General features: G+C 35.9%; 2 protein-coding genes across 3 annotated transcripts; one reads left to right on the top strand and one right to left on the bottom strand.

Moving 5' to 3' along the window:
• Positions 1-475: 475 nt before the first annotated feature.
• Positions 476-10,134, bottom strand: Bre1 (E3 ubiquitin-protein ligase Bre1). 2 transcript variants are annotated; one of them, XM_076797535.1, is made up of 16 exons: positions 9,952-10,134; positions 9,676-9,847; positions 9,022-9,208; positions 8,764-8,952; positions 8,501-8,622; positions 8,192-8,428; positions 7,989-8,114; positions 7,592-7,765; positions 7,250-7,507; positions 7,037-7,168; positions 6,623-6,891; positions 5,887-6,040; positions 5,691-5,804; positions 5,153-5,555; positions 4,973-5,067; positions 476-4,892 (listed from the first exon to the last, which is right to left on the bottom strand). In XM_076797535.1, the coding sequence occupies exons 2-16, from the start codon at positions 9,823-9,825 to the stop codon at positions 4,611-4,613; spliced, it is 2,892 nt and encodes a 963-aa protein (XP_076653650.1). In that variant the 5' UTR covers positions 9,826-9,847; positions 9,952-10,134; the 3' UTR covers positions 476-4,610. The 2 variants fall into 2 exon arrangements, with proteins under 2 accessions (XP_076653650.1, XP_076653651.1); XM_076797536.1 differs by having other exon boundaries at positions 5,153-5,537; positions 9,952-10,133.
• A 660-nt stretch (positions 10,135-10,794) lies between these two features.
• Tektin-c (Tektin C) lies at positions 10,795-13,013 on the top strand. The gene is made up of 6 exons (XM_076798573.1): positions 10,795-11,203; positions 11,387-11,677; positions 11,767-12,039; positions 12,117-12,339; positions 12,412-12,630; positions 12,799-13,013. The coding sequence occupies exons 1-6, from the start codon at positions 11,118-11,120 to the stop codon at positions 12,934-12,936; spliced, it is 1,230 nt and encodes a 409-aa protein (XP_076654688.1). The 5' UTR covers positions 10,795-11,117; the 3' UTR covers positions 12,937-13,013.
• The last annotated feature ends 921 nt before the right edge of the window (positions 13,014-13,934 follow it).

The following is a 13,934-nucleotide window of genomic DNA, read 5'->3' as shown; positions in this document are numbered from 1 at the left end:
AATGTATTGACTTTTGTAAATAAAATAAAAAAAGGACTCGTTATAAGAATGATTCATATTATAAATATAAATATACATATATGTATTATGTATACGTTATAGGGAATATGAAATGCAAAAGAAAAACGTGCGCCATAACGCATGCGCGCATTTATAGAGATTGTGTACGCACAATTCTTGTTCTAGCTAATACCACTATGATATAAAATTTAGTCAATTATGAAATTACACGAATGCAGATTAAAAAAAAAAGGTTGCAAACAATTTTATGAACAATGATTTGCATATAAATATATAAATATACGCGTATTTATATATTTATATAGGATTAAATACATACATATACGTATACCGTTTTTTAAGAACATGTGTCATGGCACGTACATAACAAGGATATTATATAAACATTCCTAATCGCAAGTTGCTTGCGGTATGAAGAGAGAGAAAAAAAAAGAAAAAGAACAATTGCGCGTACTTGTATTCATACCGATTGATTTTTACATTTTTCTTTTGATTTCTTATTTACAGCCATATCTACATCTATCTTCTCTGCTCATAAATAATCGCCACTTTTTGGCATTTAACTGTTAAAAAGCTCGTTCACGTGTGTGAATTTTTCACGATCGATATACATATATGTATATACACGGTATATAATACGTACGTGTAAATATAACGAAGTATAACATGCATACTATTGCATACGCATATATATACATATATGGATTTATATTTTCACGCACGTATTTTGCAGTTTGCAACTAAAATCGTAGATTCTCTCGGTAGAACTTGTTTGATATACTGTACAAGGCTACTCTATTGTTTACAGAATCGAACGAACAATCGAGCGTGCGTGAGGCATTGTTTCCTATGTATAAGAATATATGAGCAGGTGCAGATAGTCAAACTTTTAAAGGCTTGTAAATCGAATGTAAAATTGAATTGCCCTATCAGTATGTATAATTTTATAGTAACTACATATATATATATATACATATATATATACGTATCAGGATATGAATCTCAACGACCATATCGGTTGGTCGGTTTTTCGTTTTGTATATCAGCGACATCTCGTTCCGAACGGGAGAGGAAAAATAAACGAGAAATTGAGAATTTTGGGGTCAAATCCTTTGCACGCACTCACGCACTCAACGATACCTCGACGAGAATTTCGCGCGTTTAGACACGCACTTGACAAACATTACCACCCATAGAAAAAGGCATATACACACACCCACACACACGAATAAACATACAAGCATATACACACAACACACACACACACAGAAACACACACCACACTAAGGAAATTTAAGAGAGAAAGAGACTCGTATATATAAATATATATACTAGATACAATTATTAAAATGCGATTATCATCATCAAGTGAAAGAAAGCTACACGCCGAATACAACTTGTCGACGAACGATTGACTTACTGCGGAAACTATACGTATTTGTTGTGTAAAGTGAATGTAATTGATTGGTTAACGGAAGCTTTTTCACCAATAAAAGAAAAACAAAGAAAAGAAAAGAAGAAAACATCAGTTGAAACATTTACGAAGTGTCCTTCTTCAAAAGCGTTTCGTGGTTTTTTTTAAATACAATTAGAAAGACAAGAAGGCAGCGGAAGGCCAGCACGAGGAGCTTCTTCTTGTTTCTCTACAAAATAATAATATATCCATTGTTGTCTAATGCATAATTTTAGAGATAACCGACGCTATACATTGGATCCAATTGGTAGCGTTCATTATATATACTAACGGAAAAAGTTCTTAGATATATAATTAAATTCAGATCATTGTAAATTCCTTGAATCGGTATATTTCTTGAATTTTCTCATCTCGCGATCACTTTCCGCGAGAACTAACCATTTCTTTCAATATATTTTACAACCATTCCCGATGACCGTTTTTGAGATCACCTATGCATCTTTTAATTGTAACTTTTTGCGCCTTCTCTCGACCAAACAATAGAATTAATTCGATAAAAGAGAAATTAATAATCGGACGATATTAATACCGTTGGATGGTAAAATCGAATACGCGCAGTTTCTATCTCCATTTCTAATTTATTTCTTCCGGTTATTTTTTATTTCTGTGAGAAAATTACTCTATAAAAAGCATAGCACCAATTAAAGAAAAAAGTTTAACGTTTATTCTGGTATTTTGTAATGTCTTATATTTGTATCTTTTTATACATTTCAGAAGACAATAGTTTCGTTTAAACTTAGACTTTCAGACGAGCTCGTATCGAAATTCTAAACAATAATTCATATTTTATGTATGCTGATTACTATAACAATTATTCATGTTATAGGAGAACGGTTATCTATGAAAGAATTTTTACCGAATACATTCATTCGTATTTACACTAAAAACGTACACATACACACGCGCATACACACAGCAGCATTCAAGCATGCACTTACGTACACATGCATACGGAAAGACAAACGTAGACAGGTATATTATTAAATGCTTTTTATCAGACAGAAATTGCATATAATAAAAGAAAGATGTGTTCGTAATGATTCGTAAATTACAAGGTGTATCAAAAAGGTTTCTGATTATTCTATATAATTATAACAATAGCGAGCCTCTTTTACGAAGATATTTAGACGATTTGTTTACTAATGATTGCCGACGATAATGATAATAATTAACTCTGTAAAAGGACGTTAGGTCCCCCGCTTCGGATAAATAAATTTACAACTTTGAATTTATTGTATAATTGTTATATTACGATAAATATATGTATACAAGACGGTTTATAAAATTGCAAAAAAAACTGTTATCTCTGATTGTTTTCTAATGTTAACGAACGGAAGGTCGTGTCAGATTTAATCCTTACGATCTAAACACTTTCCAGACAACATTGAGACATTTTACCGCCATATACTTTCAAATGGCTATTACACAGTTAACATTTTGCAGTAAACTTATCGTTTAAATGGAATACCGTTATTAATAATACAGGACATTCCAAAGACTGTGAAAAATTATAAAAACTCTTAGTCCGATTTTACTTTATTTATGTTAAAAATGTATTCTCCTTTCAATTGTTTTATGGTAAAATTGGTTTTATATGGAAGGTATTGGTGGTGATCTATTTCTGTTATCAGGTAAAATTTCATATACTACGTCGAGTTGATACTTCGAAAATCAAGATAACGAACACGTGTAAATCAAGAAACACTTTGTACTATACTGCTTGACGTACACGTACCCACTCGTTTTAAAAACATGGTAGGTTCCACTGTTTAAAAACATTAGAGATTGTGATTTAAAAGCCCTCTTCTATTTATACTTTAAACCGTTGGTATATCTCGTGATCTTTGTTACAAAATATTGAAAATTACATCGTTGCATTAGCCTTATACTTTTGTTTTTCTTTACACGTAGTCTTGCTTTGAATCGATAGTGTAGTATGTATTATACTGTCTAGTAGATGACAGAAACATGTTCACATTTACTTTCTTATTTCTTCGAGTAAAAGAACTGAAATGTTTATTAACAAAAGTAGAAAAAGGATAAGACATTACACTAATCAAAATATAAAAAAGAACATTTTAATCGGAGAAAGAAAGATTTCTAAATGAATTACTTTTTTTTCTATCTTATGCATTCCATACATTCCCATTATAATAAATTAATTACAGTGAATTCTCGATATATGTCAACAACACGGGTCTTGCCAGCGTCGTGTATCGTCCAGGAGACATACCCGAGCCGTGTTATGTTTACACTCTCGGCGTCCGAGACCTCTCGAGCTTCGTGGCCCTTCACGGGGTATACCCCGCGGTAGTAGGGATAATTCCGCGACATTTATCATGCAGGTCTTGGTGACATATATAGAGAAATCACTGTACACTTCTAATTGTAACTTTGTTCCTAATGTGTCTCTTAACGTTCAATTCGAATAATGCGTGACTATTAATGAAATGATTCTTATGAAACTAAAGCTTTATCAGAATATTTAGATGTGAATTGTCTTTAAAGTAATTTTAATAATTACAAAATAATAAGTGTTTCCATTTGTTCATGAAAATTACCAATACAGGTTTGAACTGCATACGTAGAAGCATCGAATCCTATTTATAATATATTACAATATATCTACCACTCAACGAATCATTCTTAAAATTCGGACTATCGTAGTTTTCGTATTTGACTAACTTTCATGATTAAGTTACTCGTTTAAGCCAAATTTTAAGACTAAATAAAATTATTATACAATCGAATAGTTTCGTATTCTGTCCTTTGATACTGCCATCGAAATCGCGTGCACATCGCAAGATTTTCGACTTCGTCCTTTGCATGAGATCAGAATATCAATTGTATATTTCGTCGGCGTAGTTACTACAAAACACGTTTAAAAATGCAGCCCATTTTTTTTCTCGCTCATCACACTTGACAAAATAATCGTAATTTTTTACAAATTCTATTTCTACAGCTTTTTCCACAGCATTTCTCCGTTTTACCAATGATTGGGACAATAAATAGGAAGTGTTAGAAAAATGCATATGCGTAACCTTTCAACAGAAGGTTGACGCGTTCGAATTAAAAGACGTCAATACGAAATTCCAATAATTTAAGGTTTCCTTCTTCATGTAGACAGATATAGACGATGATAATCGTTCGCTCCAAAAGCGCAATTACACTTCGGACATTTCCGCTGTCGTGTTTCGTATCGCGTACGCAAACAGTCCCAACAGAACACATGGAAGCATTTCGTCAAAACTGCATCCTTGCGTTTTACTTTACACGACGGACACGTTAGAGTCTCCTTATACTCGCGCAACTCTTCTGCCATTACTTCATCCAAAGTCTCAGCCAATTCTATCTTTTTCATCCTCTCGACTTTACGCCTCAGCTGAGCTATCTCTTCCTGTAATGAAATACAGCGATCGCAATTAAGTTATCCATTCAAATTTCATTATAACATGCTTAAAAAAAAATCGATCTTACCTGTAACCTTTTTGTTTTATACGCTTCTGCTTCCAAGGAACTGGTCTTCTCAGCTACAACTTGTTGCGCTTCTTTCATCTGAGAGTGATATTTTTCTGGAAAGGAAAGAAATATATTTCAAAATTGAATTAAATTCCTATTTACAAATATTGATGATGTTAGAGTAAAGATGTGTCTTACCAAGATGAAGCTTCAAATCAGCCGCAGACTGTGCACTTTCGATGGCTTTCCGTTTATGCATTTCCATAGCTTGCTGTCTCAAAGCTAATTCTTTTTCAACAGTGGCTAGAGAATTTTGCAAGAGGCGTTCCTTTTCTTCTAGTTTGCGAACAACTACATTGGCCGCTTCGACTTGCGTCGTTAACGTAGAGACTTGCTCCTTTAAAACATCCTTCTCCTCTCTGGCTAATTTATGAAGCTGATTACTCTTGATTCTCTCTGTCATTAGCTTGAAGTTCGCGTCATCCTTCTCTCGTAATTGTTGTATCAATCTAGAATTCTGATCTTGCATGTCTTCAAACGCCTGACCGGTCACCTCCATCTCGTTCAATAAAGCCTCCTCTTCCTGCAACCACACACAGTTCTGTTCAGCATAATTCACAGTTCATAGATTCAATCAAAGTCGGGTTATGGTAAACATAAATTTCGATTTCCTCAGCTTCCGATGAACATCATTCTTCTTTCGAATTTCTTACGAAATATCGATTCGCAAACTAACCTGCTTCTGAGAAGCTACTTGACGCTGAAGAGTGTAAGCTTGTTCTTCTAATTTTTTTATTTTTATTTGTGCATCTTCGTCTGCTAGTTTCTTGCGCTCTTCGCGTTTACTTTCCTAAAATAGCGTTTCCATTATTAATTACGTTTACTTATTGTATTTATATATAAATACAAAAACCGGGCACCATTTGACATACTTGAATTTTCTTGATTTGCTGGCGTAACTCTTCCAATTCTGCTCTAGTTTTACGCTCTGCCGCCATTAGTTGCACTTTATCTCTTTGCTCTTTGCCAACACCTTTGTACATGTCCAAAAGAAGTTTCATTTCCTTCATTTCATTCACGGCCTTCCTATAATTATTACGAGGCAGTGCAAACACAGTACAAACGAAATACACAAAGAATATAGATCAAAATATCTCAAATAGATTAGAATGTATCTTCCTCAATTAGAGCTCCCTAATCCACGTGTACACGTGTAATAAGCGAATCCGGATTTTAATCCATGTAATATTGAATACACGGTAATGTAAAGCTGAAAAACAGAAACGCATCAGTTGCCAGGCTCGAACGTGCCGAACGGGTCCGTGTACAAAAATACACGGAGAATATAATGCATAATTACACGTGGTATAATTACACATAAATACATGGTTGTATTGAGATACTTAATTCGCGAATACACGGTTCACGGATTCCGTCCAAAATCGTAGAAACTAATTCTAATAAATCGAGATATCACTAGAGTTTGGTGACTGTAAAATTGTAACGTTATTTAATCAGCCATATTAATGAACTTGTAAACGTGATTATAGGTTTCTTATCCGCCGTCTATATATGTAAAATAGAACGGAATGCTATTCGTGCGAATAAATGGAAGTATTATACGATCACCAATCTCAGAAACAATGCAATTCATTGTACACGACATACTTAAGTTGTGCTTTCAGGTCTCTGACAAGTTCTGATTCAGCTACTTTCGTATCTTTAGCGCGATGAGTCGGATCGCGATGTTCGGTTTTAATGTTCTCCTTCTTGATGTCCTTCTCTCGTTTTATATCTTTTTCTTTCTTCAGTGTCGGAGAAGTTAAAGTCAGGGAATCTGGTGTACCTTTGTTTCCTTCACCTTCTCCAACTTCAATGGTTTCAACCTCTTCCTCTCCAGATTCTCTTTTAATAGAAACTCCACTTTCTTCTTTAATCTACATTAGTAGAAATATATAAATCCATTATTCTAAAAATTATTTTTATTTTCACGTCAGTCTTTGTAAATCAGCTTTACGAACACCCACGATCTAATAATATTACCTAGGACCATTGGATTCGTTATGATATATTAATCTGTACCTGTGCAGAGCCTGAAAGGGAGTTCGATGCATCCTCTTCCTTTCCGCTACCATCTGAATTGTTACCCTCCTTATTTTCTTGAGACGTTTGCTGGCCTAATTTCGCTGTTAATTCCTCTATTTCTTTCTTTAGCTGTAACAAATCACTAACGTCAAGCACAAAAACTTGACTAATCAACTAAAGAGTCTTTTTAAAATGTGATTAACAGCATACCCTTGGTATTTCCGAAGAAGCTTCTTTGTATTTCCGTTTGTACCGATGAACTTCACCTTTCAATTGCTGATTGTGATTCTGAAGAGATGTGATTAAATGCCTCATTTCCCTATTGATTGGTCCAGTCTGTTCGTTTGCTGCCAAGTTTTGTTCAAATTCGATTCTCAGCATTTCATATTCTTTTCGCAATTGAGCTAGAACATCTTCCAGTTGTATACATTCTCCGCGTAATTTTTTCTGTGCCATTAATTCCTCACTCTGAACAGGAAAAAAACAACAAAACTGATGAATTCGTATCACATAAAAATAATAAAAAAAGAGTATAAAGTATGCGACCCTTGCCTCCATCATTTCAATGTGACGTAGATGAGCGTTTTTGCTGGATTGTAACTGTTGCCGTGCATCGTCTAATTGTGTTTTCAGTTGCATCGACTCATTGTATAATACAGAAAATTGAGACTGTAAGCATTTGTACTCTGTCGTCTCAACAATTACGGACTCTGGAAGTTGACGTATCTGGAAATACAAAATATATTTCAAAATAAAATAGAGAGTAACACTAGACAAACAATGTTAAGGCTCGTTCGTCTTTACACGTGAATCATTTATTAGAATATAAAGAAGTAAAACACAAGAAACGAGTAAAAGCAAGTATAACATGAGTATTTATTGCACATGACAACAATTTACATTCTGCACCGTGCATAGAGATTAGATATACAAAACCCAAAGAACTCACATCCATCTTTAACTTTTCTACTTCTTTCAATGTATCGCGATGCTGTTGATGCAGTTTATCCAATTCTTGTAACCTATTATTCGCTAATTCCCTTGTTTCTTCTAATTCCCTCTGCAAGTCTTCAAGCTGTACAATAGAAGGTAAAAATCAAATGTGTAATTTGTAGTATCGAATATATTAAAAATTGACCGAACAACGTGTACCTTTGTTTGTGAAACACTAGATGCCACTAGGGTATTTGGTTTATTGCTACCCTTCTCATCAGTGCCATGTATCTGCTGAAATGCCTTCAACTTCTCGATTGCTTCTCCAAGGTGATGTTCCAGTTTGTCATTGCGTGCCCTCACTTTATTCAATTCGTATTGGAGATCATCCACTTGGTTACGAAGTTCTGCTGCAAGAGTATCTTTTCCTGTTATAGTATCTTGCAGTTCTGACATCTAAGAGGTAACGTGTGTTCGTTAAAAACCTTTACGACGAAGAAATCGTCAACATAAATTAGCTTAAATTACCTTCAGCGAAATAGTATGATATTTCTCGTGAAGCTGTATATTAATTGCTTGCAGATTCCTGTTCTCCATTTGTATTTCAGAATTTGCTCGACGTACCACTTCATCAATGTTAGGTGCCTCTTCTGAAGTTCAATAATATAGTAAATTATATATCGGACGTATTATTTTCTATACATTGGACTAACTTGTAGTGCCAAATGTAAAAGTAAAAATTAATATCAAAGTGCAAGGTATTAAAATACAAAATTGAGAGTTACAAATACCTCCATTGAATTCTCCTTTGAGTGCAAGCGTAATTTTCTCGTTTCTCTGGGAAAGACGATCAAATGCCTGTACAACTTTAGAAACTGCGCGTTTGGAAACTTGGACACGATTTGCCAATTTGTCATCCAACTCCTCTTTATCCCAAGAGGAGAGTTGCATAAGAAATGATGTTGTCGCTTCACTTTCATCTGTTATTAGAAAAAACAATATATTTAATTATAACTGTTGGACACAGTTGTGTTTGCAAAATGTCTTACTTTTATTTTCTGATTCATCAGCTGTCTCAGCATCGAATCTCTGAAGTAGTACTCTTATATCTTCGTTTAATTGATTCCAATATCGATTAACAACATTGAGCACTGCGTCATCCTGCATTTGCCTTTTCTCCAATTGTTCAATCCTTTGCCTTAATTCTACCTCAACCCTGTGACGCTGTTCTAACCGCTGGAAGGATTAAGAACACAACAATGTAGAAGATAAAACTATAAAAATCAATAACAGTGCTACTTAAAGTAAAAAAAAGGGAACAGAGATAAGTCTGTTACAAATGAAATAATCAATCGATTAAACTAGCTTTCACAACTGATAAATACCCTTAATACTTATACAATCAGCAAGTGCTAAAATTAAAGAGGCATGAATCTAGGTATTAGTCAACACCACAGACTTTTTACGTAACAAATGTTTCATTTCTTTAAGTTATTAGCAATGACTTTCAAACAATAAAACTATTTCCAATATATTTGGTTATTAAGGATCAATAATCACAGATAATTTACATTGTTCGAAGCTACAAACAAAATAAATAACAAAGGTTACAGCTAATGCAAACAAAACGATATATATAAAAATAACAAACTTGTGCAGTTTGTTTGTTTCTGAAATACTTATTCGCAGGTATGTGACCGTACCTGGGCCAATTTTTTATTTTGAAATTGTAAAACTTTCATGTCCATTTCTTCAAGGGTCGATATGGGCCCGATTAGAATAGGTTCGAATTGAACTTTTTTAATAGGTGGCTGGGAAGCCGAATCCCCGCTATCTGCAGGTCGTTTTGACATTTTGCGGGAAGTCTGGTTTTTCCTGAAATCAGTCGAAACAAGTAAACATTGCGAGATGCTTCGTATATCGTGATTTATCGTTCGAAGTCTTCGAAATTTTTGTTATTGATCAAATGAACTTCATACCTTGTAACGTGTATTAGTACCCCCAGCGATCCTCTACGCGAATACCTCAGAGTCTCTATATCGCTATGTCATCTTTAGATGCCGAAAGACTGTCGAAAAGGTCGCAATTTCGACAGATCTTTACATTTCATTGAAGACGATCGACAAAAAGTACGTGACCATAACGGAAGCCGCCATTGTGTCACGGCGTTGCATACGCGGCAAATCAAAAAATGAGGCGAAAAAATCGATGCTCAGCACGGACCTAGTGTCGACATAGAGACAGGAATACGATTGCAATATTTTAAATCTGTTCGGCTTGCGAAACTTCATGCAGTTGCCGCTAGATGACCTATACGGATAGTTAGGCGGGTGCCTAGGGGATTTTATGCCGTGAGGCTAATATCCATTTACGAAGCTTCGAGGAAGGTACCGAGAAATGTAGACTACTCTACATTTTTATGAAACCACGTGGTCAGGATATTAAGAAATCATTTGATTTGTAGTTCAACGAGAACAAGAATGTAAACACTTTATTCAAAAGCTAGAGATGCGTCTGATGTAACAATACAGCAAAGAATATAAGACGAGGTACGCCTCGTTTGACTGAGAAACTCAGACAGACTCAGAACAGAGAGTCAGAAGACTGAATTCGCAGTTCTCTCGAGGTATGCCTCATGCATCATGCAACGGTCAACCACGTGCAAACGTTGGGAGTAAGACTGCCAACTCCCTGTCTGTGCTCTCCCTAGGCGTGGCCTAGGGGAATAACGACACTAGCGCCAAACTGCCTATATTACAAACCCGTGTATAGTTCTGAATCTATGTTGATATTATATAGTCTTGTCCACGCATGCGCAGATCAGTGATGAGATATTGGACGGGTTTTTATGCGCATGCGCACTGCCCGATATTCATTAATTACAATGCATTTACAAACTTCAATCCCTATGTTATTGTTTTCTCTCATTTCAGGCAAATGCTCTCAAATAATTATTTTGTGCATGACAACAAAGATTAATAAAATACACGATATGTTCTATTTGAAGTTAACGTTTCCATAGAAACTACCCTTCGCACAAATCATTTCTACATATAGATCAAACTTTCAAACCAAGTAGTTTGAAACATCGCTGGCTATCCGCGGATTACAAGCTTTATAAAATTATAAAGTAAAGAAGATTAAGATGATAAACGCTCGTGAATATGCTATTATTCCCCCGCCGCCCTTGAAGTTCACTTTAGATGAATGGCATCTTAACAATCGCTATAGGTTTGTACAGTATATTTTTTAGAAAACAGGCACCCAGCCGATACCGGGGCACTTTTGACCCTCATGTTGCGTACATAATGTTAAATTAAAAATTAGAATTAGTATGTGATAATTGTAACATGTATTACCATGAAAACCTTCGGAGATATACAAATATTAAATTGTTTATCGTCAATCGTGCAGGTACCAATGTTCCGAAGCTCAGCAGGAATTAGCCGATCGGCTGTTGGCCGAGAGTCAACGAGTGCGCGAAGTAAGTTCAGAAAAGGTGAAAAATAATAAGGAGGAGACGGATCACAGACTGAAGGAGAAACTCGAAGATATTGAGTTTCGGAAAAAGGAACTTTTGCGTATAAGGAAAGAAGTTGTTCTCGAAACCGACGCTCTGTCGATATACAAGGAACGCATCATGAACGCGCTGTCCTCCGTGAGAAGGAACGCTCTCATTATTTGCGAGAAATGTCTAATGTTTAGGTCGAATACATTATACAAAAATTCCTGACACTTGTAATAAACGCGTATACAGGAATGAATGATATTTCGGCGTTGTAATCTTCTTGCAGGGAACATAGATTAGGAATTGATCTGGTTCGCGACGACGTCGAAATAGAGTTGTTGAAGGAATGCGAGGTTATCAAAGGAGTCGAAAATCTTCTATTACGAACACTGGAACAAACTCAAGAACAGATACGCCGGCTGAAGGCGACCATCTACTACATGGACCACGATCTCGAGGATAAAGAGAACAACTTGCGCGTTGATCGACATAATCTGACCCTGAAAGAGACCAGCTTGAACCTAAGCATTTATCATGGTACTTCGCGACTTGACCCATCGTATGCATTTTATTCTTTCGATTTCGTGTACTCGTCGTTGTCCTCTAAGCTTCTCAATGTTCATTTTGATGTCGAAGGACCATCGAATTGAACGAATGGGAGATGCAGACGAATGAAAACATCGTTGCTGCTTCGAAAGAAATAAACAGCGCCAGACCGATGCGTTGCTACATCGATACGATAATTAAACAGGCGGTCTATGATTTGAATCATCAAAAGAACGCAACCAACGATGCCTTCAAACGGCGTATCGATGAAACGAAGGAAGCGAAAACGAAGTTGGAATTACAGCACGCTGAGGTGCGTCCTTTTTCGTGGCTGATTTATCGAAATTACGACATATGACCAGATTCTTCTTATTTACGTATGCAGATTATGAGACAAGCGCATGAAGCAACGCAGAATGTTACGCTTATTGAGAAGGCAATAGCGGAGAAAGAATGTTATTTAGCTCTGGCGCATACCAGATTGGGCAATCGATGTCAACGACCGGGTTTGGAGCTCACACGAGATTTGGTGGAAACCCAACTTGTAAAAGAAGTCTACGATCTACGTGAAGTTGTATCAAAATTACAAGCAACTATGTTCGAGGTAGCGTGATTAGATGTTGACTATCTCTTGGGATAGACGCGTAGACGCGCTTCCAATTTCAAGTTTCCCGCGAGATGAAATAAAACGAGTCTTCGCAGCGCGGGAAAATATAATAATTAGCGCCTTGTCTCAATCTTATCGTAACGCATATACTTTGAAATATTACAGGCTCAAGCATCATTGCGTTATTTACTGAAGACGCAAATTCAACTTGAAGAAGACATCAACATTAAAACCAACACTTTAAAAATCGACGAGGTAGATTGTATGACTCTTCGTCAGAGTATGGACTATCATGTATATTAAATTCATTCTGGCAAGGTTTCTATAATCTGTATTTCATGAACTTAACATGTCTATAATAAACTTTACTAAATTTACAAGATTAATTGAAGGAAACCGTCTATACAGCAACTATGCCATATATGGTAAATTCCAGAATTCACTGCCAGCACCATCTAGCGGTATGTTTTGAAACTAATGGGAAAACAAAGCACAGACGAGGTATAGGAGTAGACCAATCACCCAATGTATTTTTCTGTCTCACGCTCGGGGGGCTCTAGAGCCCCATTACCATTTTTTTGTCACATCCTACCGTATCGGTTGGAACTAATATTGTGGAACTAATATTACAGACGAGATGTAGGAATAGGCCAGTTCAGTCATCTCATCTTATGCTGTTTTGTGTCGCCAGAGAGGAATGAGAGTGCTCATGTCCGGGTTTTCGGCGTTCCCGATATAGTGCTGACATCTGCTCAGCCTTAGCATGGCACAGAATCGGGCCACCGACGAGATATTTAGAAAGACTGCCAGCCTTACGGGAGAATATGTCGCTCGAAAAATACGGTGATTTCTACTGCCCTCGGGACAATGAATTTGGTTTCATTTCTGCAGCAAATAGTAAAAGAAGAATTATGAATATGAAAATTCTTTTTAAATTAATTTATTCTTAACCTTTCTTTAAGGTTATGTACGCGTAATGCAACAACATTTTAAATGCAATAAAAATTATGGTAAATAAATACAATAAGAAAAGTGATAAAATTTGCATGTAAAGATGCAGATATTTAATAATGGAAAAATTGGCATGTAACGGGTACAAATGTTTAAAAACGAAAATAATTTAATCTCACGACAAAACAAACGGCACACGTCAAGAATCACAAAATGAACGAATTCCTCAAATTGCAAGGCTACCCCCTCCCTGTCTTTTAGGGTAGCCAGTATTCTATTCTTATGGGGGTACTTTCCAACGTCAGCAGACGTCCCCGTCGGGCATCGGGCAGAGCGGAGACCAACGCTGG

Source organism: Halictus rubicundus, chromosome 12 (assembly GCF_050948215.1).
Source record: "Halictus rubicundus isolate RS-2024b chromosome 12, iyHalRubi1_principal, whole genome shotgun sequence".
Classification (NCBI taxonomy): domain Eukaryota; kingdom Metazoa; phylum Arthropoda; class Insecta; order Hymenoptera; family Halictidae; genus Halictus; species Halictus rubicundus.
The sequence above is the reverse complement of the archived record's forward strand: the minus strand, read 5'-3'. Positions and strand labels throughout refer to the sequence as shown.

Bases quoted from the DNA above. Each gene is read 5' to 3' on its own strand.
- Bre1 (XM_076797535.1), bottom strand. From the start codon at position 9,825: ATGTCAAAACGACCTGCAGATAGCGGGGATTCGGCTTCCCAGCCACCT. The intron at 7,508-7,591 runs GCAAGGGTCGCA...TTTCCTGTTCAG, and splicing joins GTCACATTGAAATGATGGAG to AGTGAGGAATTAATGGCACA. The intron at 5,068-5,152 runs GTAAGACACATC...TTTCCTTTCCAG, and splicing joins TGATTTGAAGCTTCATCTTG to AAAAATATCACTCTCAGATG.
- Tektin-c (XM_076798573.1), top strand. From the start codon at position 11,118: ATGATAAACGCTCGTGAATATGCTATTATTCCCCCGCCGCCCTTGAAG. The intron at 12,040-12,116 runs GTATGCATTTTA...TTGATGTCGAAG, and splicing joins ACTTCGCGACTTGACCCATC to GACCATCGAATTGAACGAAT. The intron at 12,631-12,798 runs GTAGCGTGATTA...GAAATATTACAG, and splicing joins TACAAGCAACTATGTTCGAG to GCTCAAGCATCATTGCGTTA.